The sequence below is a fragment of the Stegostoma tigrinum genome, chromosome 5 (assembly GCF_030684315.1).
Source record: "Stegostoma tigrinum isolate sSteTig4 chromosome 5, sSteTig4.hap1, whole genome shotgun sequence".
Taxonomy (NCBI): Eukaryota; Metazoa; Chordata; class Chondrichthyes; order Orectolobiformes; family Stegostomatidae; genus Stegostoma; species Stegostoma tigrinum.
Window position 1 is genome coordinate 83,282,472 of NC_081358.1, and position 24,394 is coordinate 83,306,865.

The window sequence follows — 24,394 nt, forward strand, 5'->3', positions numbered from 1 at the left end:
GCACCTAGAGCTCACAATGAAAGGAGCAGCAGAGCTTAAGCCATCTTCTACTTTTTACCTAGCTACACTTTCTATTGCCAAAGGGAGTTTTTAATATGCTGATAGCTGAGTACTCATTAAAGAGACCGCATAGCAATCCATTGGAAAACAAATTAGGGTCAGTCCTCTGCGGGGGTGTAGATGGATCTCGTCACAACCAAGAGGGAGAATTGAATTGACTTGTTTTATGTGTCTTTTCTGAGCATGCGAAGTAGATTTTTCTTTACAAAAAGCAGAAATTGCTGAAGAAGCTCAGCACATCTGGCAACATCTGTGAAAAAAAAGCAGAGGTAACATTTCGAAACTGGTGACACCATTTCAGTACTGTTAGTAGCTAGGAAAAACTAATATTTATGCTGAAGCTGAAGTGGTAATGCGGAGGTGCCAGTTTTGGACTGGAGTGGACAAAGTCAGAAATCACATGAAACTAGGGTATCATCCAACAGAATTATTTGTAAATACAGGCTTTCGAAGCCTCAGTCCTTCTTCAGGTGTTAGTGGAAAGAAAACCTGCATTTTCAAATAAACTACAACCTGGTGTCGTGTGACTTCTGAAGCTGAAGTGGGGTGGTGGGGTGGCTGGAGAAGGGGTGAGGTGAGTGGATAGGTGGAGGTGGTGATAGAGTCCAGAGAGATATGAAAGGGTAAGTAAACAAGGAGATTATGGATAGCAGGCCAGGACACAAAAAAAAATATTGAATAAGCGTTAATAAGAGCTAAGAGGGAGAAAATGTGTGAGCTGGGCTGAATGCAACACATATAATTTGATAGTGGGCCTAGCAGTATGTGAGAATGGGTGACTTTGCTAAAAGCAACCAGTCTCATAAAAGGACCTGGTGCGGGGTCAATGTTGGATCCTAGATGCTACATGGTCCCCAAGTGGGAAATGAGATTTTGTCCCTTTTAGCTTGTGCTGAGGCTCACTGGAAAACCGCTGCAGGCTTGTAGACATGGGAACATGGTGTCTGTCACATGCAGGTAACTGGAAGCTCGGGGTCTATGGACAGATGTATGTGTTCTGCAAAGTGGACAACCAGCCTGTGCTTTGTCTCCCCAGTGTAGAGGAAACTTTTGTTTTCTTATTTGACGTATTTTATCCTCTAAATTAGACCCGGATGCGTTTTCAAAACCAGGGATGATAAATTTTGCCAACACAAGCATACAAGAAACAAAAGCAGTTGTTACAGCTATGAATAGACAATAGACAATAGGTGCTGGAGTAAGCCATTTGGCCCTTCGAGCCAGCACAACCATTCATTATGATCATGGCTGATCATCCACAATCAGTATCCTGTTCCCACCTTATCCCCATAACCCTTGATTCCACTATCTTTAAGAGCTCTATCCATCTCTTTCTTGAAATAGCTTCAAACAAAGACATTGATTCATTAATAAGCATGTGAATCTGAGTCCAGAAAGTATGAGTCTAGTGAAAATTCTTGCAGTTAGCTAGTCTGACAGAATTCCTTATAGTGTGAATTCAGATGCATTTGAAGGGGTAAGAATACAATTCTTATAGATTGGCAAATAGTTTACCTTGCAACTGTAATACAGGATTCTTCCTAGGAATAAGGTTTTGACAGAAGTCATGACTGGAGACTAGTTTTAGTTGAGTTTGGAATTGCTTGTCATCTGTTCCAATGTTAAAAATCAGTCAGTGAATTGTATAAAAGTTGGTGGGTAGTGCAACAAACGTGCATATAAAAATATAAAGCAAGCTTCATTTATAAATGATAGCAATGACTGCCCTATTCAGTTTAACCTGGCACTAAGTTTCTTATCTGGGGCCTGAGGCCACCATTAGGTTTTTATGAAGCCTCCTCATTCATTCAGCTGCCTCTATTGCATTCCTACAGTTAGCTGTCTTTTATGTATTAGGGAGTTAATGGCTGCTTCCTTTGAACTGCAGCAGCACATTGAATGTGTGTCAACCATACTCTCAAAGTGTATGGTTGTGAGGTGATGATGTCAGCCATGTATGTGCAGCTGACCCTGATGTCTATCATGGCTGGCTGGCCCCAGCTCCACATGCACTAGAACCATTTTGATTTTTGGAGTAATCACTCCTTCTGAAATAAGAGCTAACAGCTGTACATCAAAGCAATTTTTTAAAAAAAGTCATGTAACAGGATTATTGGATAGCAATATTTCAGTTGAACAAGGTGATTTAGATGTCTATCATGAAAAACCATTGGACATTATAGTCCCCAGCTTACAGTGCCTTCTTACTCTTACTACTCTCCATTCTTCTTTCAACATAAACCAAGGGAGAGCTGTTGGTCATAATCACCTGTATCTTTCCATGTCTACGTTGAGACGCCATATGCCTGGAATCAATAAGAACTTTTGGAGCCGCTTCATACATTAGTGTAGCACTGCGATGTGACCTCTGGTACATCTGACTTGCTGGTAGGAGAGGACATTTGCAAGAAGAGTGATGGAGAATTGCATGTTGGCAGACATGTGTTATTATGATTACACTAAATTGGCAGACAGGACCAGATGTATCTATATCATGTCAAAATCCTAAGTCATGGCAAGTGGTTTAACTTCTACACATACTTAAAATACACTACACACACTTAAACAAGCAGAGCCTCAGTTAAATATCATATCAGGATGACGGCACTTCTGACCTGACAGTACAACACTGCTTGCTTAGTACCGTATTTAAGGGGCAGGGGTGGGAGTAAAAAGGGGAAAGGGGGAAGGGGAGGAAGAGGAAGAGAGGGGCGAAGAGGAGAGGGTGGGAGGGAAGGGAGAGGTGAAGGGGAAGGGGAGAGGTGGGGCAGGGGGACAGGGGAGGGGAGGGGGAGATAGGAGTGGGAGGGATGAGGGGGGGAGGGGTGAGGGGGAAGGAGGGGGAGGGGGAAGAGAGATTCCAGAGACCAATAGGTATCACTAAGTTGTTGAGTCTTGTGTGCTTTGATGCCTGAAAGGAAAAGTTTATTAGAATGTCAATGAGGTATAGGGCGAAGTGGAACTGTGGAAGTGGTGCAGCCCTGAGCCAGTGTGGTGCAGTGCTGTTGGGGAGAGAGGCCAAGTGTGTATATGATAACACATAGCACTGTGTGGATCTCAGATAGTGACGGCAGCAGCATGTCTGTGGAACATCAAACAGCACGAAGATATCTATGGACCTGGTGGATTCAAAGCATGAAGGATGAAACTTGAGTTGGAATCCACGGCGGGTGAGTCTGAGCAAGAGACAATCACTGTGGAATGTGATGTGGCTGTAGGAACGGATTTTTGTGAATACCTGGTCAAACACCGGGAGCAATACTGAAATTAATGTCAGTTGACAAGAAAATGATTGGAACAGAAATCCCGTCGACAAGAAGAGCAGAACTTTTTCACGGTGGGCATGCCTAGAAATGGCAATGAGTTAAATACTAAATAAAAACTGAAAGAACTGCGGATGCTGTAAATCAGAGACAAAAGTAGAAATTGCTCGAAAAGGTTAGCTAGTCTAGTAGCATCCGTGGAGAGAAAACAGAGTTAACAATTCAAGTTGAGTGACCCTTCCTCAGAACTTGTTCACTATTGTTAATTTAGGGAAAGTAACTGCCTTCCTTACCTGGTCTAGCCTCCAAGTGACTCCAGACCCACAGCAATGTGTTTGACTGTAACAGCCCTTTGGGCAAAAAATGCCTATTAGTCAACTATGCCTGCATCCCATGAATGAATTAAAATAAACACAAATTGTTGCTAGATCTCTCAATTTTGTCTCAAGGGTAATGTTGTCTACAAATTAGCATTAGATGTATTTGTTTACTAAAACTGTCACCTCTGCTTTAGTTTCCTCAAAATTTCCCACTGGGTCAACATTTAACTGACTGCAAACTTGTTTTACAGGGATTACCTCACTCAGCAAGCCAACTAACCACATACTGTTCTGTATAATTATGTGCATGGCACACAATTTTTAATTGCTGAATTAAAACAACACACTTTGATCCAATAACATTCCACCACAGATGAAGTCTGCTCTTGATGCCAGTAAGCTAGGCCACAGAAAATCAATAGGTTTTTAATTTTGTATGTATTTGACTTTGTCCAGTTTCTGGTCGTAATGTTTTTTGATTAACTTGAATATAAAGTGATTGTGGAAATCACATGGGTGAGTAAACTCTGCCCAGAAGGTGGCAGCGATTCCAAAGTTTCTTTCCCAACTATCAATGGCCTATACATAAAAAAACTTTTCCCTCAAATTTTAGCGTTGCTCATGTTTTGTGACTTGACTCCACTGCATTTTTACAAATGATTACTTCAGTGACTTCAGCGATACAAGAAAATCAGTGGAGAGACACCACTGAATATAACTTCAACTACAAGCAAATACTGCATAAATAAAACATCTGTCTGCAAAATCTTTCATCAAATTCAAGTATTTTAATACTGTGCAGTGTTTACATGACTTGTGGGGTAAAACCTTGTAATGATAGTTTACGTTAATCCAGTAATTTAACAAATAACCTTTTGACATTTGCATCAAGCTGATTAAACTTTCAGATGTCATCTCTGCCCATTCCATTAAGAGACACTTCCAAAATACCAAGTTGCCAAAAAAACCTGTTTAAAATGTAACACTCTTATATACTCCGTTTTTAATTTAACATTTACATTAAGATTTTCTCACATTATTCCAAGGGCAGTTACATAATTTTATATGGCGAAGGAGAGTCCCTAACGTGATTTAAGTAATAGATTATCCAGATGAAAAAAGCATCAGATATAGAAGACATAATTTGGGAAATTTATTTTTTCTCTAAATAGAGGAAAGGTTAAACATCATCTGAAATTACCCATCAAGCATGTAACAATTACATTAGACAGATTTATTCTAAATAAAACGTTTTACACTTAAATAAATGACAACAGCTAGCAATATAAAGAAGGCTGTATAATTTACAGTGTTTAAAGGTCATCTTGGATATGATAACAGAATAAATTTTCTTCAGAGTACTTTCCTACAAATGATTACATTTGTTCACTTTAATAACTGTCATTCCATGTATGAATTTATGTTTTCTACTTTCATACAATCATTGTCTAAATATTCAAGGATAATTGTTCCTCCATTGATTAGTGGGCTGTCAGTATTTGATATCCACAATTCCAAAGTTTGGCCCATAGGCAAGGCATTTCCTGATTCACCGTGGCAGAGTCGCAATTTCTAGGGAATAAGAAGAAAAAGAGAATGAGAAAGGTTGCGGTGGCAAAAAGCTGTCTATTCCTGAAAAACTTTTCTGTATGCTACATTAACTGTCACAGAATGCAGGCAATAAAACCTTATTTTTTTAAAAACTTTATTATATTGCTTGATTATTTCAAAAACCATTTGAGTAGAAACAGTTTTCTTGATAGCCATTATATATTTATGTTTAACTAAATTCCATATGTCCTCTAGTCCTATTTTCTTGGTATAATTTGAAGTACTGTTTATCATCATATGCATGCACATTTATATTTTTGAATGGATATTCTCTTACCAATCATTTTGCTAAACTTCAGCAATCTAGTCTCATTAATCTTTCACCTAGCTCAACCTTTTCAACTTGGGATTAGTCTTGTTGCTCTTTTTAGTATCCTTTCTCTTGGAAATGTTTTGTTTTGTAAAGTGATGGGATAACATCTTTAGACTTTTATTTTGCTGTTTGGTAATACTGTGCTGTAACCACATGAAAAGTAGCATATCTACTTGATTCAAATTCTCTCCTTAACCATGTGCTGTTCAATGCCTCCATTGTACACCCATGTCTTAGCTTGCATTTGTCAGCTTTAAGTTTCATTTGCTATTTATTCACCTAATATCATACCTATGTCATTATATTTGCAAATTGCTGCAGGGTGCTTTGTGTCCACTGTTCACCTAATTTTTTGGTTTTAAAGTAAGAGTAAAATTACACTGTTTTAGCAAATCAATTTTTTAAAAAAAGTTTACTTTTGTACCATACGATTTCCAGCCATGTCCTACTTGTAACTTCCAACTATGTAAAAGGATGCTATATAAATGTTCAACACGACAAGAGACTTATTCATGTTCTTCATACCGCAATATTGCAAATCTGTGCTCAAGCCACTGTAACACTTTCAATTTTGTTGAATCTTTGAATTATCAATATTAAATAAATAAAATACCACTAGATAGCTAAATAATGGACATAACCTAGAAGAGACAACAACAGTGATACCAAGTAGGCAAAAGATGAATGCAAAATCGTATGATTTTATTATACGATTATTACCTTAGATGCCAAAATATTATTGTCATTCCGAAGGTTTAACAGTGAAGCAGCATTATCCACCATTTTTCCAATACTCCATTTGCAACAAAAGAACATCGAGCTGCTTTTCTCTTTGCTTCCTTTTGGCAAAAAAACTTGGAAATATCGTCGCTCACTCTGCATATAACAAATTAAATTCAATGATTTTTGGTCATTTTTACATTTGAGAAAAAACAGCTTCAACTTCCATAACCTTGCCTCATTATCCATTGCAAATGTAATACTGGGAACACTAACTTAAAGAAGAGATAACAAGGTGTAGAGTTGGATGAACACAGCAGGCCCAGCAGCACCAGAGGAGCAGAAAGGCTGACATTTCAGGCCTAGGCCATTCTTCAGAAATGGAGGAGGGGACAGGGATCTGAATAGAAGATGGATGGAGGAGAAGATAGGTGGAGAGTAGACAGACAGGTCAAAGAGGCAGGGATGGAGACAGCAAAGGTGAGTGTAGATGGGGAGTTAGGAAGGAGATAGGTCACTCCAGGGAGGACGGATAGGTCAAGGGGATGGGATGAGATAAGCAGGTAGAAGATAGGGAATGGGGCTTGAGGTGGGAGGAAAGACAGGTTAGGGAGGTGGGGACAAGCTGGGCTGGTTTTGGGATGCGGTAGCGGGAGGGGAGATTTTGAAGCTCGTGAAGTCCGCAGTGATACCACTGGGATGCAGGGTTCCCAAGCGGAACGTGAGGTGCTGTTCCTGCAACCTTCGGGTGGCATCACTGTGGAGCTGCAGCAGGCCTGGGATGGACATGTCGTCTCAGGAATGGGAGGGGGAGTTGAAATGGTTCGCGACTGGGAGGTGCAGTTGTTTAGTGTGAACCGAGCATAGGTGTTCTGCCAAGTGGTCCCCAAGCCTCCGCTTAGTTTCCCTGATGTAGAGGAGGCCACAACAGGAACAGCAGATACAGTATACTACATTTGCAGATCTGCAGGTGAACATCTGCTTGATGTGGAAAGTCTTCTTGGGGCCTGGGATGGGGTTGGCGTGGTGGGGGGGAGAGAGTGTAGGGGCAGGTGTAGCACTTCCTGCGGTTGCAGGGAGAGTTGCTGGGTGTGGTGAGGCTGGAGGGGAGTGTGGAGCGGACAAGGGAGTCACGGAGACAGTGGTACGTCCAGAAAGCAGATAAGGGTCGGGAGAGAAACGTAAAGCTCCATGCAAGTTCCAGGCCTGAGAATCAAACTCTATTTCACTAACCAAAATTTGAAATCATAGAAAATTAGAACATGAGTAGGCCACTTGGCCCTTAAAAGCCTGCTTCATCAGAGAATGACAGAGAATATGGCAGAGAATTCCACAGGCTCACCACTCTCTGACAAGAAATTTCTCCTCATCTCAGTCCTAAATGGCTTAGGCCAAATCCTTAGACTGTCGCCCCCTGAGTCTGGGCACTCAGTCATCACGAACATCCTTTCTGTGTTTACCTTGACTAGCCTTGTTAGAATTTTCTAGGTTTCTATGAGATGTCTACTCCACTCCCCACCAATTCTTTTAAATTCTGGTGAATATCATCCGGACCAGTCCAGTCTCTCTTCATACATTAGTATTGCCTATCCAGGAATCAGTCTGGTAAATCTTCATTGCACTCCCTCCATAGTCAGAACATCTGTTGTTATTTTGGTGAAATTTGATTCAAACACTTAAGAATTATACAAGAACTAGACCTCAGTCATGTGGTGCCACAGAACAAGGGGTGAAAAAAATTTAACACCAGTCTTTTCCACCTCACTCCTCGCCATCCAAGATCACAAACACTGACAATCAGAATTCTATAGCACGGAGACAGGCCCTTTGGCCAAAACTGGTCCATGCCAACCAAAAATGTCCATCCATACTAACCCCATTTCCCTGCGGTTGGCCCATATCCTTCTAAACCTTTCCTATCCATGTAGTCGTCCAAATGCCTCAACCACTTCTGCTGGCAGTTCATTCCATATGCATACTACCCTCTGTGTAAAAAAGGTGCCCCTCAAGTTTCCATGTATTCTTTTCCCTCTTACCTTTGAGTGATGTCCTTCAGTCCTTGATTCTCAACCCTGGGAAAAAGACCAAGTGCATTCACCTTATCCACGCCTCTTATGATCTTATACACTCGTATAAGATCACCCCTCAGTCTCTTATGCTGTAAAGGAAAATGTCCTAGCTTGTCCAACCTCTCCCTATAACTCAGTCCCTTGAGCCCTGGCAATATCCTTATAAATTTTTTCTACACTCTTTCCAGCTTAATGACATCCTTCCTATAGCAAGGTGACCAAAACTGAACACAATACTCCAAAGTGTGGCCTCACCAACATCCTGTACAAATGCAACATAACTTCTCAACTTCTATATTCAACGCCCTGACTGATGAAGGCCAGTATGCTGAAAGCCTACTTCACTGCCCTCTCCTACCTGTGTCTCCACTTTCAGAGAATTCTGCACCTGAACTCCAAGGTCTGTTCTACTACACTTCTTGATGCCCAGCTTTCACCACGAAACTCCTACCTTTATTTGACTTTCCAAAATGCAATACCTCCCATTTATCTATATTAAACTCCATTTGGCATTTCACGGCCCACTTGCCCAGCTATTCAAGATCCTGCCAGAATTTCTGATAAGCTTCCTCACTGTCGACAATACTGCTTATTTTAGTGTAATTCACAAACTTACTAATCATATCTAGTACATTCTCCTTTCAAGTGAAGCAGTGACTTGCATGCATTTCTTTCAATCTGGTGAAAAACATTTATTGCTTACAGTAAGTGCTCTCCTTTACACTGGGGACATTGAACATAGACAGGGCAACCATTTTTGGTGCACTTCCATTCCGTTTGCAACCAGAGTTTCAGATGGCTTTCCATTTTAATCACTTTTATGCCACTGCTCTCGGATAGAGATCTCTTTGTTCTTAGCTTGTCTGCTTGTCAGTGAGGCTATATGTAGCTTGAGGAACAGCAACTCATTTTTCCATTTGGTACTTTCCAGCCTCCTGAACTCAATATGTAGATCAACAACTTCAGACCATAAAGTCTGTTTCCTTTCCTTTGCCTTCTTTCAGCCAGCATCACACTTGCTCTGGGCAAAACATTTACTGCTTTCTTTTCTTACCCTATCACCATTCCCTCTGGCCCAAAGGACTAACTTTTCTGCTATTCAACGTTTCCTGTCTTTCACCTTATAATAGACATTCCTTTTGTTCCTGTCCCACCTACATTTACTCAAAACCTTTTCCACCTTTATCTTTTCTCAGTTCTGAGGTAAGATCACAAACCTGAAATGATAGCAGTCTTTCTTGCTAAACATATGCTGCATTTTTTCCCAGCATCTTCTGGTTTCACCATGGAATCACGTTAGTTGTCTGGATATTTTCTTCTCATCAAGGATATGGACTATTGCAAAATATTACTGGCAATTGCAGATTCATAGTATACATGGACAAGAGTTTGGTGGAAGTCAATATCACCATACACAAAATAGGTAGGTAGGTAGCAGTTTAGGCAATTAGCCTGTGGTCATTTATCTCTTGGCCTTAAAAGGCAACAGAAGCAGAGTCTTTGAACATCTTTCAGGCAAGGGTAGATAGATTATTGATAAGCAAGGTGCTAAAAGATTATCAGTCACAGATAGGAATGCGTAGTAATCAGCTCAGTCCTGATCTTACTTAATGGCAGAATAGGCTTGAGAGGCTGCCTAAATAAAAACCAAAAGAACTGTGGATGCTGTCAAATCAGGAACAAAAACAAAGTTGCTGAAAAAGCTCAGCAGGTCTGGCAGCATCTGTGGAGGAGAAAACGTTTCGGGTCTGGTGACCCTTCCTCAGAACTCTGTTCCTGATATGTTCATATTGTCTTTTAGTGGTTGGGAAGGAATTTCACAGAATTATTTGTTGTAAAATACCTTATGGATTTTTAATTTTGTTTTACATTACGCAAAGAATACTAGAGCTGCTAGAGGCCACAGTAGAAATTGTGATGCTTAGCTGCAACATGACTTTTTAATTCATACATGGGATATAGGCATTGTTGGCAAGGTCACTTCTTTTGTAACCACATACCTATGACCAGGTTTAAATATAAGAGACACCAAGGAAACAGGTTAACCATCTTCTAATCTTAAAAAGATACAATTAAGTACAATTACAATTATTAGTCCAATTTAGGGCCGCACAGTGGCTCAGTGGTTAGCACTGCTGCCTCACAGTGCCAGGGACCCAGGTTCAATTCCAGCCTCAGACGACTGTCTGTGTGGAGTTTGCATTCTCCCATTGTCTGCGTAGGTTTCCTCTGAGTGCTCCAGTTTCCTCCCACAGTCCAAAGATGTGCAAGTTTGGTAGATTGGCTACGCTAAATTGCCCATAGTATTCAGGGATGTGTAGATTAGGTGGGTTATAGGGGGATGGGTCTGGGCGGGAGGGTCTGAGGGTCAGTGTGGATTTGTTGGGCTGAAGGGCCTGTTTCCACACTGTACGGATTCTATGATCTTCTATGATCTATGAAGTATTTAAAATCACAATGCACGGAAATAAATTTTTAAAATTCAGTACTTTTATGTTCTAATCATTTTGATAGAGATAAAACCCTATTATTCTGGCCTTACAAATGTAACTGTCTCCACAAACAGTGCAATCCACCACATCCTTGACTTTGAAAAAATGTACAATTTGGACAAACCCTTGGCCTTCTTGCTAATTCTGGCAATCCATTAAGGTGGTGACAAAACTTTGTACTTAAATCAAATTTCTGACTATTGAAATATTATGAAAATTTTGACCTATTTATGTTGCCTTTACAATCCACACAAAATTTGATCAGTGTACAGAATGGTTAAAGACATACTAGAAATGAGCTCTGCTTATTTTCACACTTTATCTTAATCTATTTGAAGATAAGATGACACTAAAAATCAGCTCCAAGACATCATTTGAAAATTCAGAAATCCAACATATCATGTACTATCCTCATTAAGAGAGCTTCAATAAAGATTTCACCTTAAATAACATTAACCTGTGGTACGGAGTTGTCTCCAACAGCATGTAACTTCATCTTCATAAGTGCTACTTTTGCAGCTGTTGCATCGTTCTTTGCACCTCTTCTACCTTTCTTCAGTGGAACAGAGACTGCATCTCTGGCTTTTGATGTTAAAAAAATGATTGAAACAAGGCAAATGCAATACTGATAATGGTTAAGTTAATCATTTTTCCTATCCATTCTAAATCAATGTGATAATTCTACATCTAAATTCATATCACCTATCCCTGTAATAGATAACATCATAAAGAGGCTTGCATTTTTATATGTTGAGCCACTTTGTGGTAGGGAAAACAAAGTACTTTGGAGCCAATGAAGTACTTTTGAAATATAGTTATGGTTGTAATGCATGGAACATGGCTGCTACTTTACACAAAGTAAATTTCTAGAAACAACAGTTATAAAGCCAAGATAATCTACAATTTTTCTGTGATGTTGATTGAGAGGCAAATATTGGCCAGTACACAAGTATACAAATAGTTCTTCTGTCCTTCCTTAAAATAATGCTGTGGTATTTTTATGTCCACCCAAGGGGATATCAGAGGCCTTGGTTTAACATCTTATCCAAAGTCTGGCACGTTTGACTGTGGACCACTCCCTCAATGATTGCTTTGTTTAAGTCTTACAGCGGGACTTGATCCTCCAAATTGGCTCACTGCCAAAAGTGCACTTACTGATCCACAGCAGAAGCTATACAATACTGCACAATAATAAAGGCGAAGAAGAGAAGCAAATTGACGATAGGGTATTAATGTTTTGTGCTGCTGAACAGTACATGAAAGATTAGCCTCAGTTATTCAGCAAATGAAGATCCCAGCGAGAAGAGAACACATATTCTTCCAAAATAATCGGAAAGTGTTAATCTGCACTATAGTCATAAACCCACCAACAGCAGATTATAGTTCCTTTAGAAAAGGTGTGTCTGGTTTTATTGTTTCATTAAGTATCAGCACATAAGTAAAACAATATTCACAAAATTCTAATTGTTTCCTGTCCTACTACAAAGAGCACACAATTATATTTGTAATTGTAATTTTTACTGAGCTGATTTGGGGTTTATATGCATGCGATTAAACTCTAAAGACTAATTTACTAGTAGCCAGGTCATAGATAATAGAAAGGCTACAATAGTTTCTGAAAGGTAACTCAATACTTACCAAATGACTCTTTAACCACTTGCTGAGAAACACCCAAGTGTGATTTAGGCAACTCTTGTTTTTCACAATTGTGATCTGACTGGTGTCGATGACTGCAACAGAAACATCAACATTCTAAAGTGTAAATCTTAACCAAAACTACAGGAAATTCAGCTTATACAAATACTCACCCCAAACAAAAATGTTTCTTGCAATGTGAGCAAATTACTGGCAAGACTTCTTTTGCCTTACAGCTTTCATATGTACATTTGTAAGAATAGGTTCCTTCAGATTTCACTGGTTTTCTTAAACATACCTGAAATTGGAATTTCAGACTGTAAATATTTAACTCCATTTTTTAGCATCCGAAATTTTGCTTTATATTAGATCTCCCCTTCTATTGCTCACAGCAGATAGATGCATCTACAACATATCAGGCATAGCGTTCTGACAACTGGTTAAATTAAGAAGTTAAATTTCTGTTTTTACTATAATATATTTTTTCCGTGAAATAATAATTCAACAGTTTATTAGTTAATGAAAATTGAAACTGAGTTTTTTGTCTATGTAATGAAATAAATAACAGAAACAATATTATGTTGTAGAACAGAAACTGCACAATGCACCATGCTTTGTCAGTTGAATCTAGATAATCAATAATTAATACTGTAGGCAGAGGCAGTGAAGTTAGCTACGTTAGGGACATCAGCCTTTTTGTTGCACAGGCAGGACTGTCCAGGGCTTTGCAAGAACTGGAGGAAGAGTCAGGGAGCTTACAATAGATTGCTTTGATTCATCATATTTCCAAGCCAGGACCACGAGTGGCTTAAAGGAGTACTTGTAAGTGGTGGTACTTCAGCATATCTGTTACCCTTGTCCTTTTAGATGAAAATGGTTGAGAGTTTGGAACATGTTGTCTATGAAACTTGGTGCTTATAGAACACAGAACATAGAACAGTACAGCTGTTGTGCTGAACTTTTACCATAACCCTAAAGTCTATCTAACCTCCATCCTATCTTATACTATCATCCATATGCCTATCTAATAGCCGCTTAAATGTCCCTAACGAGGCTGACTCCACTACCCTCTCAGGCAAGGCATTCCACTCCCCGACCACTCTCTGAGGAAACAGCCTACCTCTGGCGTCTCCCCGATATCTACCTCCACTCACTTTAAAACTTTGCCCCCTCATAATAGCTACCTCCACTCCAGGAAAAAGTCTCTGGCTGTCCACTCCATCTATACCTCTGATCGTTCTTTTACACCTCAATCAAGTCACCTCTTATCCTTCATCGATCCAAAGAGAAAAGCCCGAGCTCTCTCAATCTTTCCTCGTAAGAGCTTCCCTCCATTCCAGGCAACATCTGGTAATTCTCCTCTGCACCTTTTCTGATGCTTCCACATCTTTCCTGTAATGAGGCGACCAGAACTGGACACAATACTCCAGATGTGGCTGAACCAGGCTTTTGTATAACTGGAGCATAACTTCATGGCCCTTGAACGCAATCCCTCTATTAATGAAAGCTAACAAACCATATGCCTTCTTAACAACTCTATCCACCTGGGTGGCAACCTTCAGGGAACTGTGGACATGAACCCCAAGGTCCCTCTGCTTCTCCACACTTCCAAGAATCTTTCCATTAACCCTGTTCTGCGTTCAAGTTTGTCCTTGCAAAATGAATCACCTCACACTTTTAACTTATGATGGTAGGATTTCTTGCAAGAGTACTTCTGGAGATTGTCTCTGCCTATTCCATAGAAATAAATATTAATTTATTTTATTTATTATTGTCACATGCACCAAGATACAGTGAAAAATATTGTTTTGCATGCTATCAAGGCAAATAGTACTTTACATAAGCCCATCAGGGTAATAGAACAGAATGAAGAATACGGTGTTACAGCGAAACAGAAAGTGCAGAGAAATGTTAACATTAATATATGAGGTCCATTCAAGAGTCTGGGAACAGCAGGAAAGAAGCTGTTCCTGAAACGGTTGGCTCTTGTGTCAAACTCTTGTATCCTCTTTGACATAAGAGGTGGGCATTTATATTTTCCTCTTATATTTCTAGGACACATGTGATTTTTGGTAAGGCTATACTTATAGACTATCTTTATCTGCCTAGAGATGGCAACGGTGATGAATCCTTCCGTTGTACATGGAGAGGGCTCATGCTGAAGATATTGCAGAAATATACTGACCCAGCATCATCTGGAGGTATATGTCCAAACCAATGTGGCTTGGAGAGGGTGGTGATCCCATGACATTGTTGTGATTGTTTTACTGGACAGTTGTAGAAGTCAATGGGAAAGCAGGTGTTTTTGAAGTAATACCAAGGAATGCAGTGCCTTTTGTCCGTGACTGTAGTGTCACTATGACTTTTCCGACTCAAATTTTGAAGTTTACAAGTGTCAATACTTCTGTTTCTGTTACCATTTAAGACACTAATTTGTGAAATAAGATTACATGAGAAATACACCACAGACAGATAGCATTAATTCCAGTGACAGAAATTTTAATATTTCCTTTGAAAAAATTTCCACTTTATGTTCCTCATATTATTAGCAAGTTCAAGTAGATAATGGTCCCTGAAAGTCCTGACAAATATTTGTTGTAATATTCATTAGGAAATGTAAAACTGGAATTTCCTCGTTAAAACAGTGGAAAAAGTATGTTAGGTTTCCTGGAACATTTCTGGCAAAGACCTGGAGCACAAGTCAAATCATGACGTGCGATCAATTTAAACAGGGAAAGTGGCCCAGCTATAAGCAGATATTAACTGAAAGAAGAAATAAAGTATTAATTGCACAATTTTTTTGTACAACTCACCCCAGAGCAGCCATGAGCATCTTTACCTCTATGTTCAAGGCTACAGAAAAAGAAGAAGATGTCATACCCTTGCATTATTTTAAAAACGACTGCAAGCAGTAAGAAGACATCGACCCAATCTTTTATTTGTAAAGCTTGTATTCCTGTTTAAAAATGTAGGTGTTTATTTTGATGAACAATACTATACCAGTAAATTCCTGAACATCCATCACAAACAAATGGTAGAAAATCTGAAAGAGTGAAGAATTCTTATTAGTTTAATAAAGCTCAGCCAACTTGACAGCATATTTGTTATTCATTTAAAATTACTTTAGAGCTTATAGGATGGTTATTTGTCAATTATACTGAGGACAGGAAAAAAGTTAACTCCCTAAGTTCAAAATGGACCACCAAATATTATCATAAAGGAAGGTTAACGATCACATGATAATATACGAGTATGATTTGATTTCAAATTACTAGTAAATAAGCCTACTTAAAATACGTCATTTATACACAAAAAACCAAAAGAATTGTGGATGCTGTAAATCAGGAAGAAAAACAGAATTTGCTAGAAAAAGCTCAGCAGATCTGGCAGCATCTGTGAAGGAAACATCAGAGTTAAGGTTTCGGGTCCGGTGACCCTTTCACAGAACTGAGAAAGGGCCACCAGACCAAAAACGTTAACTCTGATTTTTTCTTCACAGAAGCTGCCAGACCTGCTGAGCTTTTCCATCAATTTCTGTATATTTCATTGTCTACTAGACGAAAAACTTTTGGGCTCATGTGTGCACATACAAATGCGGTTGAAAATGGACATTCCACTCCCTAGCAGATACTGGGAACTTCACACTACAATTGTGGAGATATTAAGATAGTAATTTCCTCTCACTACTTTTTTTCATTACCTTTCCCCTCATTTGTTTTTACTGCTCATTTTAAGATCAAATGCAATCTAGCTGGAGAAATACAGGATTATTGGAGAAACTGGGAGAGAGATGGCTTCTCTTGACTTGGTAAATGTAAGTAAATCAAAGCAGAAAAAAGGGAACATGTGGCAACCTTGAGGGCATCAACTATAAATTGATCAAGCCTAACTTAAAGACAGAATAGCAAAAGTTTTCTAAATAACTTTCTCTTCCAAGTAATTACTTGAAAGTAGTTAAGCAATAATAAAATCCCAAATTTGATTTATTACAATAAAGAATCAATGTATTTAATATTAAAAAAATAAGTTTCCAATAGGGTGAAAGGGCACAAAAAACATACTCAGAAACAGTTGGGTATTTATGTCAATGCTGAAGTTGGCTAGGAAGGAGATGTGACAACATTAGGGCTTCATTCAATATTACGAAAGCAACATTCTACATAGACCAAAGCAGCAACAAGATTCAAAACAGCCTCAAGCAACGAAGAAATAATTGTCTCTTATTTTAATTGTGCAAACAAATTGATTTTATGCAATCATTTAATTAGCAACAAAGAATAGATTCAGAACAGAAATATGGTCCTTAACTTCAGAGTGTATTATCCCAAAAGGATGATGGTAATCTTAACAAAAACGTATGGTGGCTAGAAGTTGAGAAGGTCTCCAAAAACGTTCCGAATGAAAAGGTATTATGCATAAAGTTGAATTAGATCACAGAAAAGAAATTAACTACAAAGAACAAAATAACAAGAATTTATCAGAATTACAATGACAAAATGGTGAAAGATATTATTTCAAATTTATATCTATGACTTAGAAAGCCGACACACATCAGCCAAAATTGCAGATGATACCAAATTATAAGGAGCAGAGGAATTATGGGAGCAAGTACAGTGAGTATAAAATAAACTGGATTAAAACAAGTTGAAGATGTCAAAGGAAAATTAATTGAAAAAGATACAAGGTACAACGAGTTGGAAGGAAGTGGGCAACCACATACTTGTTTCAAACCTAAAGCAGAAATTTTTAGAGAAATTCATCAAGATTGACAGCATCCATGGAGAGAAAGCAGAGTTAACATTTCAAGTTCAGTGACTCTTCTTCCGAACTCACTGGACTTAAAATCTTATATCTGCTTTCTTTATAGCAACTTTTGTTTTTATTTCAGATCTTCAGCATTCACAGTTCTTTATTTTTCTTACATGTACTTGATTTCTGATTTTGAAAAAACTTCAGGATGAGGCTGACAAAGACCTAGGTATCTCACATAACAAAATGCTTAATCAATGCATAGCACCAGTTAACCAAATCAACAAAACTGGCAAATCTGGAAAAGGAATAGGTCAATAGAAATAAGTGGATGACATTGATGGCGATACTTCAGAATACCAGGAAGAATTACATTCCAACAAATAAGAAATTTCCAAGGGAGAACACACTATTTGTAGTTTACTCAGAAAAACTAGACATAGTATCAAACTTAAAGAAAATGGATATATGTGTGCAAAGATAAGTGGCAGGTCAGAAGATTGGACAGAATGTGAAAACTCAATAAAGAATGGCTAAAAGATTAATAAGGGGAGAGAATGAGTTTGAGAGAAAGATAGTTAGAAATTGATAGACAGTAAGTGTTTTTTTAGTAGACAAAAATAGTTGACAAAGTGAGAAGGTAAGAGACAGATGGTGGCTGGGAGCGGTTGTTCTTCTGGACTAGAGGCCTATGACCAGTGGCGTGCCACAGGGATCGGTGCTGGGTTTGTTGCTTTTTGTCATTTATATAAATGATCCGGATGTGAATATAGGAGGTATAGTAAGTAAATTTGCAGGTGACACCAAAATTGGTGGTGTAGTGAACAGTGAAGAAGGTTATCTCAAGGAACAATGGGGCTTTGATCAGATGGGCCATGGAGGGACAGATGGAGTTAAATTTATATAAATGTGAGGTGCTGCATTTTGGTAAGGCAAATCAGGACTTATACAGTAAATGATAGGGTTCTGGGTAGTGTGGCTGAACAAAGCAACCTGTTAGGGAAGTGGAAGGGAGGGGGAGGGGGATGCATAGTTCCTTGAAAATGGAGTTGCAAGTAAATAAGGCAGTGACAAAGGCATTCAGCCCACTTGCCTTCATTGGTCATTGCATTGAGAATCAGAGTTGGGATGTCATATTGTGGCTATGCAGGACATTGATGAGGTTACTTTTAGAATACTGTACTCAATTCTGGTCTCCCTGCTGTGGGAAATATGTTGTGAAACTTGAAAGGGTTCAGAAAAAAATTTACAAGGTTGTTGCTGGGATTGGAGGGTTTGAGCTACAGTGAGAGGCCGAATAGGCTTGGGCTTTATTCCCTGGACTGTCGGAGGCTGAGGAGAGCTATTATAGAGGTTTTATGAGGGGCATGGATAGGGTGAGTAGCCAAGGTCTTTTTTCCAGAGTACGGTTCTCCAGAATAACAGAGCATGGGTTTAAGGTGATTTGGAAAGGAGTTAAAAGGGTCTTAAGGGGCAATGTTTTCATGGAGAGGGTGGTGCATGTATGGGACAAGCTGCCAGAGAAGCTGGTGGAGGTGGATATACTTACAACATTTAAAAGGCACCTGGATGGGTATATGAATAGGAAGGGTTTAGAAGGACATGGGTCAAATGCTAGCAAGTGGGACTAGATCAGTTTAGGTGATCTGGTTGGCACTCTCGAGTTAGACCAAAGAGTCTGTTTCCATGCTGTATAACTCTATGACTCTATGCTGAAAATCTGAAACAAACAGAGTGTATGCTGGCAGCATCTGCGGAGAGAAATAGACTTAACATTCCAAGTCCAATATCTGAGTGGGTTCAAATCTGGCAAATGGATATTATGTGGGTAAAATGCAGTTGTCCACTTTGGCAGAAATTAAAAAAACTATACTATCTAATGGAGTGTGTACTCTCAACACAACTGATTATTCAAGATAACCATCGAGAGCTACTCGCATATGGGCAGCACAATACATGTTTGCACATTGTCCCATAATGTTGACAAAGATCTGGGTTGTGCCAGTGTGCCTCTGTGCGTGCATGAGGAGATTCTGGCACAGGTGAGCATCAAACTCTGAGTCAGTTGCTGCAGTACTGGATCAGGGATTTTATTGTTTCCAAACTGTTTGTGCATTTTGAAGCTCCAGGGAGTCCTTAAAACAGCACAAAAACCATATCAAAGTCTCAGAACTCCACACATAGACTACGCATTAAACTGTGCTAGGCAAGATCACTTCATTCCAATTTCAGGCTTCAGAAGCCAACGACTCAGTCTTATTCCAACATCACCTGAAGGGCGCTGACAAGGCTGGTTTGAGGAATTGTGTTCCCTACTCCATTACGACCCTACCAGTAGATTCTCTGGAGTTTGTTTCCACCTTGTGATTATATAGGCAATGCCATCTTTATGAAAGACAATCAGATATAGGAGAAGTAGACAATTTGGCCTATCAAGTCTACTGTTTTCAATGAGATCGTGGCTGATCTGAATCTTCAATTCTTCTTGCCTTTTCAACACAACCATTGCTGGTTTAAAATCTGCTTACTTGAGCGCTGAATATACTTCATCACCCAACCTAAACAGCTCTCTGTGATAAACAATTCCACAGACTCACAACCATCAAAAGAAATTCCCCCTCAACTCTATCTTAAATCTATAACACCTTATTCTAAAATTATGCCCCAGACTCCCCAGTAGGAGGAAACAACCTATCCGCATGTCCCCTATCAAATATGTTTCAGTAAGGTTGCCTCTTACTCTTGTAAATTCCAAGGAGTACAGGCTCAACCGCCTCAATTATCAGTATATCTCTCTTTAGGTAAGAGGTCTCAGTGGTTCACAGTGTCGCAGCAGTGTTCCACCTAGCACTTTAAACAATTCTAGCAAATCCTTCCTATTTTTAACTCCATTCTCTCTGAAACGAAGGCCAACATTTCATTTGCTTTTCATCTTACGTCCTGAGCTTGGGTGTTAGCTTTTCGTGATTCATGAACGATGACTCCCGAATCCCTCTGTTCTGTTGTAGGTTTCTGCAGTCTTTATATATTTAAATATATTCAGCTCCAGGATTCTTTCTGCCAAAGTGCATAACCTACATTTCCCAACATTATATTCTATCTGCCAGGCTTTTGCCAATTGCTTTAACCAATCTACATTCTTCTGCAGACAGCTTGTTTACTTGGCAATGGCAGTACTACAAATTCCATTTCTGCAAGTAAGCACTCATTTCTCCACCAAGCATTGACACAACCCACAAAGAGAACTATTATTTAAATGGTGAGAGATTGCAAAGCTCAAAAATATATAAGTATTTTGAAGATCTAGTGCATAAATTGCAAAAATTAGTAAGCGCAGCAAACAATGAGCAAAGCTAATAAAATGTAATTGTTTACTGAAGGGGAACTGAATACAATAGAAAGGAGGTTATGTTTCAGTTCATTGATGAGATCACATCTGAAATACTGCGTATAGTACATTTTCCTTATTTAAGGGAGGAGGTAAATGTGCTGAAAACAGTTCAGAAAAGGTTCACCAGACTAATGCCTGAAATGTCTTATGAGGAAAGGTTGGTCAAGCTAGACTTGAATTTGAATCAATTTGAAACATACAAGATCCTGACTGGTCTTGACAGGTCAGATGTGGAAAGGATCTTTCCACGTGCAGGAAAATACAGAACCCGGCTCACCGTTTAAAAATAATGTTCACCCATTAAAGATAGAGATGAGGAGAACATTTTTCTTTGACTTTTGGCTACAGAATTCAGCCATTATCTTATTTAACAATAAAACAGCCTTGAGGGGCCAAGTAACCTAATGCCGCCCCTAATTTGTCAGCATGTTTATAAAATGTTGAAAGTGCATATACAGTAACTGAAAATTTATAAAAGTCTAGCAATACTTCGAGATAAAGATGTGGTAGACCAGTGGAATTGGGCCGGCATGTGTCATTCACAGATTTTACTGGTGTTTATTTCTAGGGTTTGCTATTGAATGAAAAGTATGTTCTGATACTATATCAGATGATAGTCCAAGTACCATGTTCAATCACCAAAAGCAGTGCAGCAAATTGGACTTTCAGTCTAAATAATGCATCTAAGTGTTGATTTTAGAGAAATTTACAAGATTATAAATAACATGGAAGGTACAAAACTGTAAAACTGCTTTAAACCGTGACTGCATGAACCAACCTCAAAATAAAACATAAAAAAAAAGAATGGAGTATGTTGGAAATCAGAAACAAAAACAGAAGCTGCTGAAAACTCAGCAGGTCTGGTAGCATCCGTGGAGAGAAATCAGAGTTAATGTTTCAGGTCCAGTGACCCTTCTTCAGAATTTCACAGATAGAAACAGAAGATAGGAGCAGAAGGAGACAATTCAGCCCTTTGAGCCTGCTCTTCTATTCGTCATGATCACTGCTGATCATCCAACTCAACAGCCTAATCCTGCTTTCTCCCCGTAACCTTTGATCCCATTTGCCCAAAGTGCTATATCTAGTCGTCTCTTGAATACATTCAATGTTGTGGCATCAACTACTTCCTGTGGAAATGAATTCCACAGGCTCACCACTCCTCGGGTGAAGAAATGTCTCCTCGTCTCTGTCCTAAATCACCTACTGAATCCTCATACTGTGACCTCTGGTTTGGGACAGACCCACCATGGGGAATATCCTCCCTGCATCTAACCTGTCCAGTCCTGTTAGAATTTTATAAGTTTCTACGACATCCCCCTTCAATCATGTGAACTCTAGTGAAAATAATCCCAACGTAGTCAAACTCTCCTCATATGTACGACTGGCTGTCCCGGAAGCAGCCTAGTAAACCTTCAGTGCACTCCTTCGAGAGCATGAGCAACCTTCCTCAGAAAAGAAGGTCAAAACAGCACACAATATTCCAGGTGTAGTCTCACAAGGCCCTGTACAACTGAAATAACACATCCCTACTCCTGTACTCGAAACCTCTCACAATGAAGGCCAACATATTATTTGCCTTCTTTACAACCTATTGCACCTGCATGCTTACCTTTAGCAACTGGTGCACAAGGATGCCCAGGACCTGCTGTACACTCCCTTCTCCCAATTTACAGCCATTCAGGTAGTAATCTGTCTTCTTCTTTTTGCTTCCAAAATGAATAATCTCACATGTATCCAAATTATACTGCACCTGCCATGGATTTGCCCACTCACCAAACCTGTCAACATCATGCTGAAGGAGCTCTGCATCCTCATCACAGTTCAGATTTCATCCAACTTGGTATCATCTGCAAACTTGGAGATGTTACATTTTGTTCCCTCACCCAAACTATTAATACATATTGTGAATAGCTGGGGTCCCAGCACTGATCCTTGTGGCACCTCACTTGTTACTGTCTGCCAGTTTGAAAAGGACCCATTAATTCCGACTCTTTGTCTGGTCTCTGCCAACTGGTTTCCTATCCATCTCAAAACACTTCCCCAATCCCATATGCTTTAATCTTGCACATTAATCTCTTTGTCAAATGCTTTCTGAAATTCCAAATATACTACATCAACCAGCACTAAGGGGCACTCCTTAAAGTCAGATGTTGGCAGACCTGAGTTTTTCCAGCCACTTGTCCAAATAAAACATTAGAGGCAAACAAAATAAATGGAAATTTTTGGAAAAATTTAGCAAATCTGGCACCATCTGTGGAAAGAAAACAGAGATAACATTTTGAGTACAGTGAATCTTCTTCATAAAAGCGTAATTACTCTGGGTCCTTGGTTAGTAGGGAGGGGTTGGTAAATGGGCAGGTGTAATACCTTCACTGGTTGCAGGAAAAGGTGCCATGGGGCTGTGAGGTGTTGGTAGTGAAGGAAGAGTGGACCAGGGTGTCCCAGAGGGAATGGTCCCTGCAGAAAGTAGACAGGAAAGGAGAGGGGAATATGTAATTCTGAAAGGTTACTGGATTTGAAACAACAGATCTGCTGAGTTTCTCCGTAATTTGTTTTTGTTTATGATCTTCTGCATGCACAGTTCTTTGCCTTATCACAGCTGAAAAAAATCCCTTAAATTATTTTAGGACTAGAAACGACAAGAGAGAGGCACTCCTTACAGTCAAAACTGAAAGAACTAAAATGCCGTAAATCAGGAACAAAAACAGAAGTAGTTGGAAAAGCTCAGCTGGTCTGACACCATCTATGAAGAATAAAATCAGAGTTAATGTTTCGAGTCCGGTGACCCTTCTCAGAACTGATGGTAGCTGGGAAAACGTCAGTTTATTTCCAGAAAATGGGAAGAGCAATGGGGTACGGAGTGAACGACAGGTTAGAACTCGAAAAGAGAGAAGAGCAGTTGGATAGACAATGGAGTTGATAACGATCTGGGTGGGAGGGTGAATAGTTGTAAATAGGGACTGTCAGTGACTAACAACGTGTAATGGCAGGCTATGTGACAATAAGGCCTGGTGTGTCAGACCTGTTGAGCTTTTCCAGCAACTTCTGTTTTTTTAAACTCCATGAAGTCAGTCTGGGAGGAGGAGGTTTAATCGCTTTCCTATCTTTAATCTTTGTCCGATCCAAGCAAAAGCAACGAGCAGCATTCTTCCGCTTGAAACAATTAAATATTCCCTCCCCCATTGCAAACAGGGTTCAGTACAGAAGTACAATTTTCCATGATTTACAACCTACCTAACTGACGGCAATGCTGTACCTCACAATGTTTACCAATCTCCAACTCCGCCATTTTGACACCAGGCGGACTCCCCGCCCCCTCATCGATTGAGAGGCGCGTTTCCCGGAGTGACGTCAGACACAGCCCAGCGCCCTCCGGTTGATTGACAGCGTAGCAGCCGGAAGTGTGCTCCAGTAGGTCGCGAGCTGTGTTTTTGTGTCGGGCTCGAGGCGCCGGATTGTCGTTATGAACAAAATTTCCAACATCTTCAAGAGCGGATCGAGCTCCGGCTCGGGGTCCGGCTCGTCCCGGTCCCGATCCCACTCCCGGAAACAGGGCCCGAGCCCGCAGGAGGCTCTCCACCGGCTCAGGGAGACCGAGGAGATGTTGACCAAGAAGCAGGAATTCCTGGAGAACAGAATCCAGAGAGAGCTGGAGATCGCGCGGAGAAGCGGCACCAAGAACAAGAGAGGTAGGAGCTCTCCCGGCCCGCTGCAATCCTGGGGGTAAAATGAGGATAAACTTCACTCGTCCACCCCCGCACACCACCACCA

General features: G+C 39.8%; 2 protein-coding genes across 2 annotated transcripts in view; one reads left to right on the top strand and one right to left on the bottom strand.

Annotated features, from left to right (window-relative positions):
* Positions 1 to 4,443: 4,443 nt before the first annotated feature.
* On the bottom strand, positions 4,444 to 24,363 carry zfand1 (zinc finger, AN1-type domain 1). Its single transcript, XM_048528730.1, has 8 exons — positions 23,858 to 24,363; positions 15,484 to 15,526; positions 15,297 to 15,336; positions 12,657 to 12,781; positions 12,487 to 12,578; positions 11,306 to 11,430; positions 6,288 to 6,443; positions 4,444 to 5,215 (listed from the first exon to the last, which is right to left on the bottom strand). Exons 1-8 carry the CDS (start codon positions 23,910 to 23,912, stop codon positions 5,045 to 5,047), a joined length of 807 nt encoding a protein of 268 aa, XP_048384687.1. The 5' UTR covers positions 23,913 to 24,363; the 3' UTR covers positions 4,444 to 5,044.
* The window catches only part of chmp4c (charged multivesicular body protein 4C), a 41,382-nt gene continuing 40,985 nt past the window's right edge, over positions 23,998 to 24,394 (top strand). The window contains exon 1 of the mRNA XM_048528733.2: positions 23,998 to 24,312. Coding sequence (XP_048384690.1) covers positions 24,087 to 24,312 — 226 coding nt within the window. The 5' untranslated portion in view covers positions 23,998 to 24,086. The remainder of the gene's footprint in view (positions 24,313 to 24,394) is intronic.

Coding starts and splice junctions, on each gene's coding strand:
- zfand1 (XM_048528730.1), bottom strand. CDS start 23,912: ATGGCGGAGTTGGAGATTGGTAAACATTGTGAGGTACAGCATTGCCGT. Junction 15,527..23,857: donor ACAGCATTGCCGTCAGTTAG/GTAGGTTGTAAA, acceptor TCACTCTTTCAG/ATTTTCTACCATTTGTTTGT. Junction 12,782..15,296: donor ATGCTCATGGCTGCTCTGGG/GTGAGTTGTACA, acceptor TTCCAATTTCAG/GTATGTTTAAGAAAACCAGT.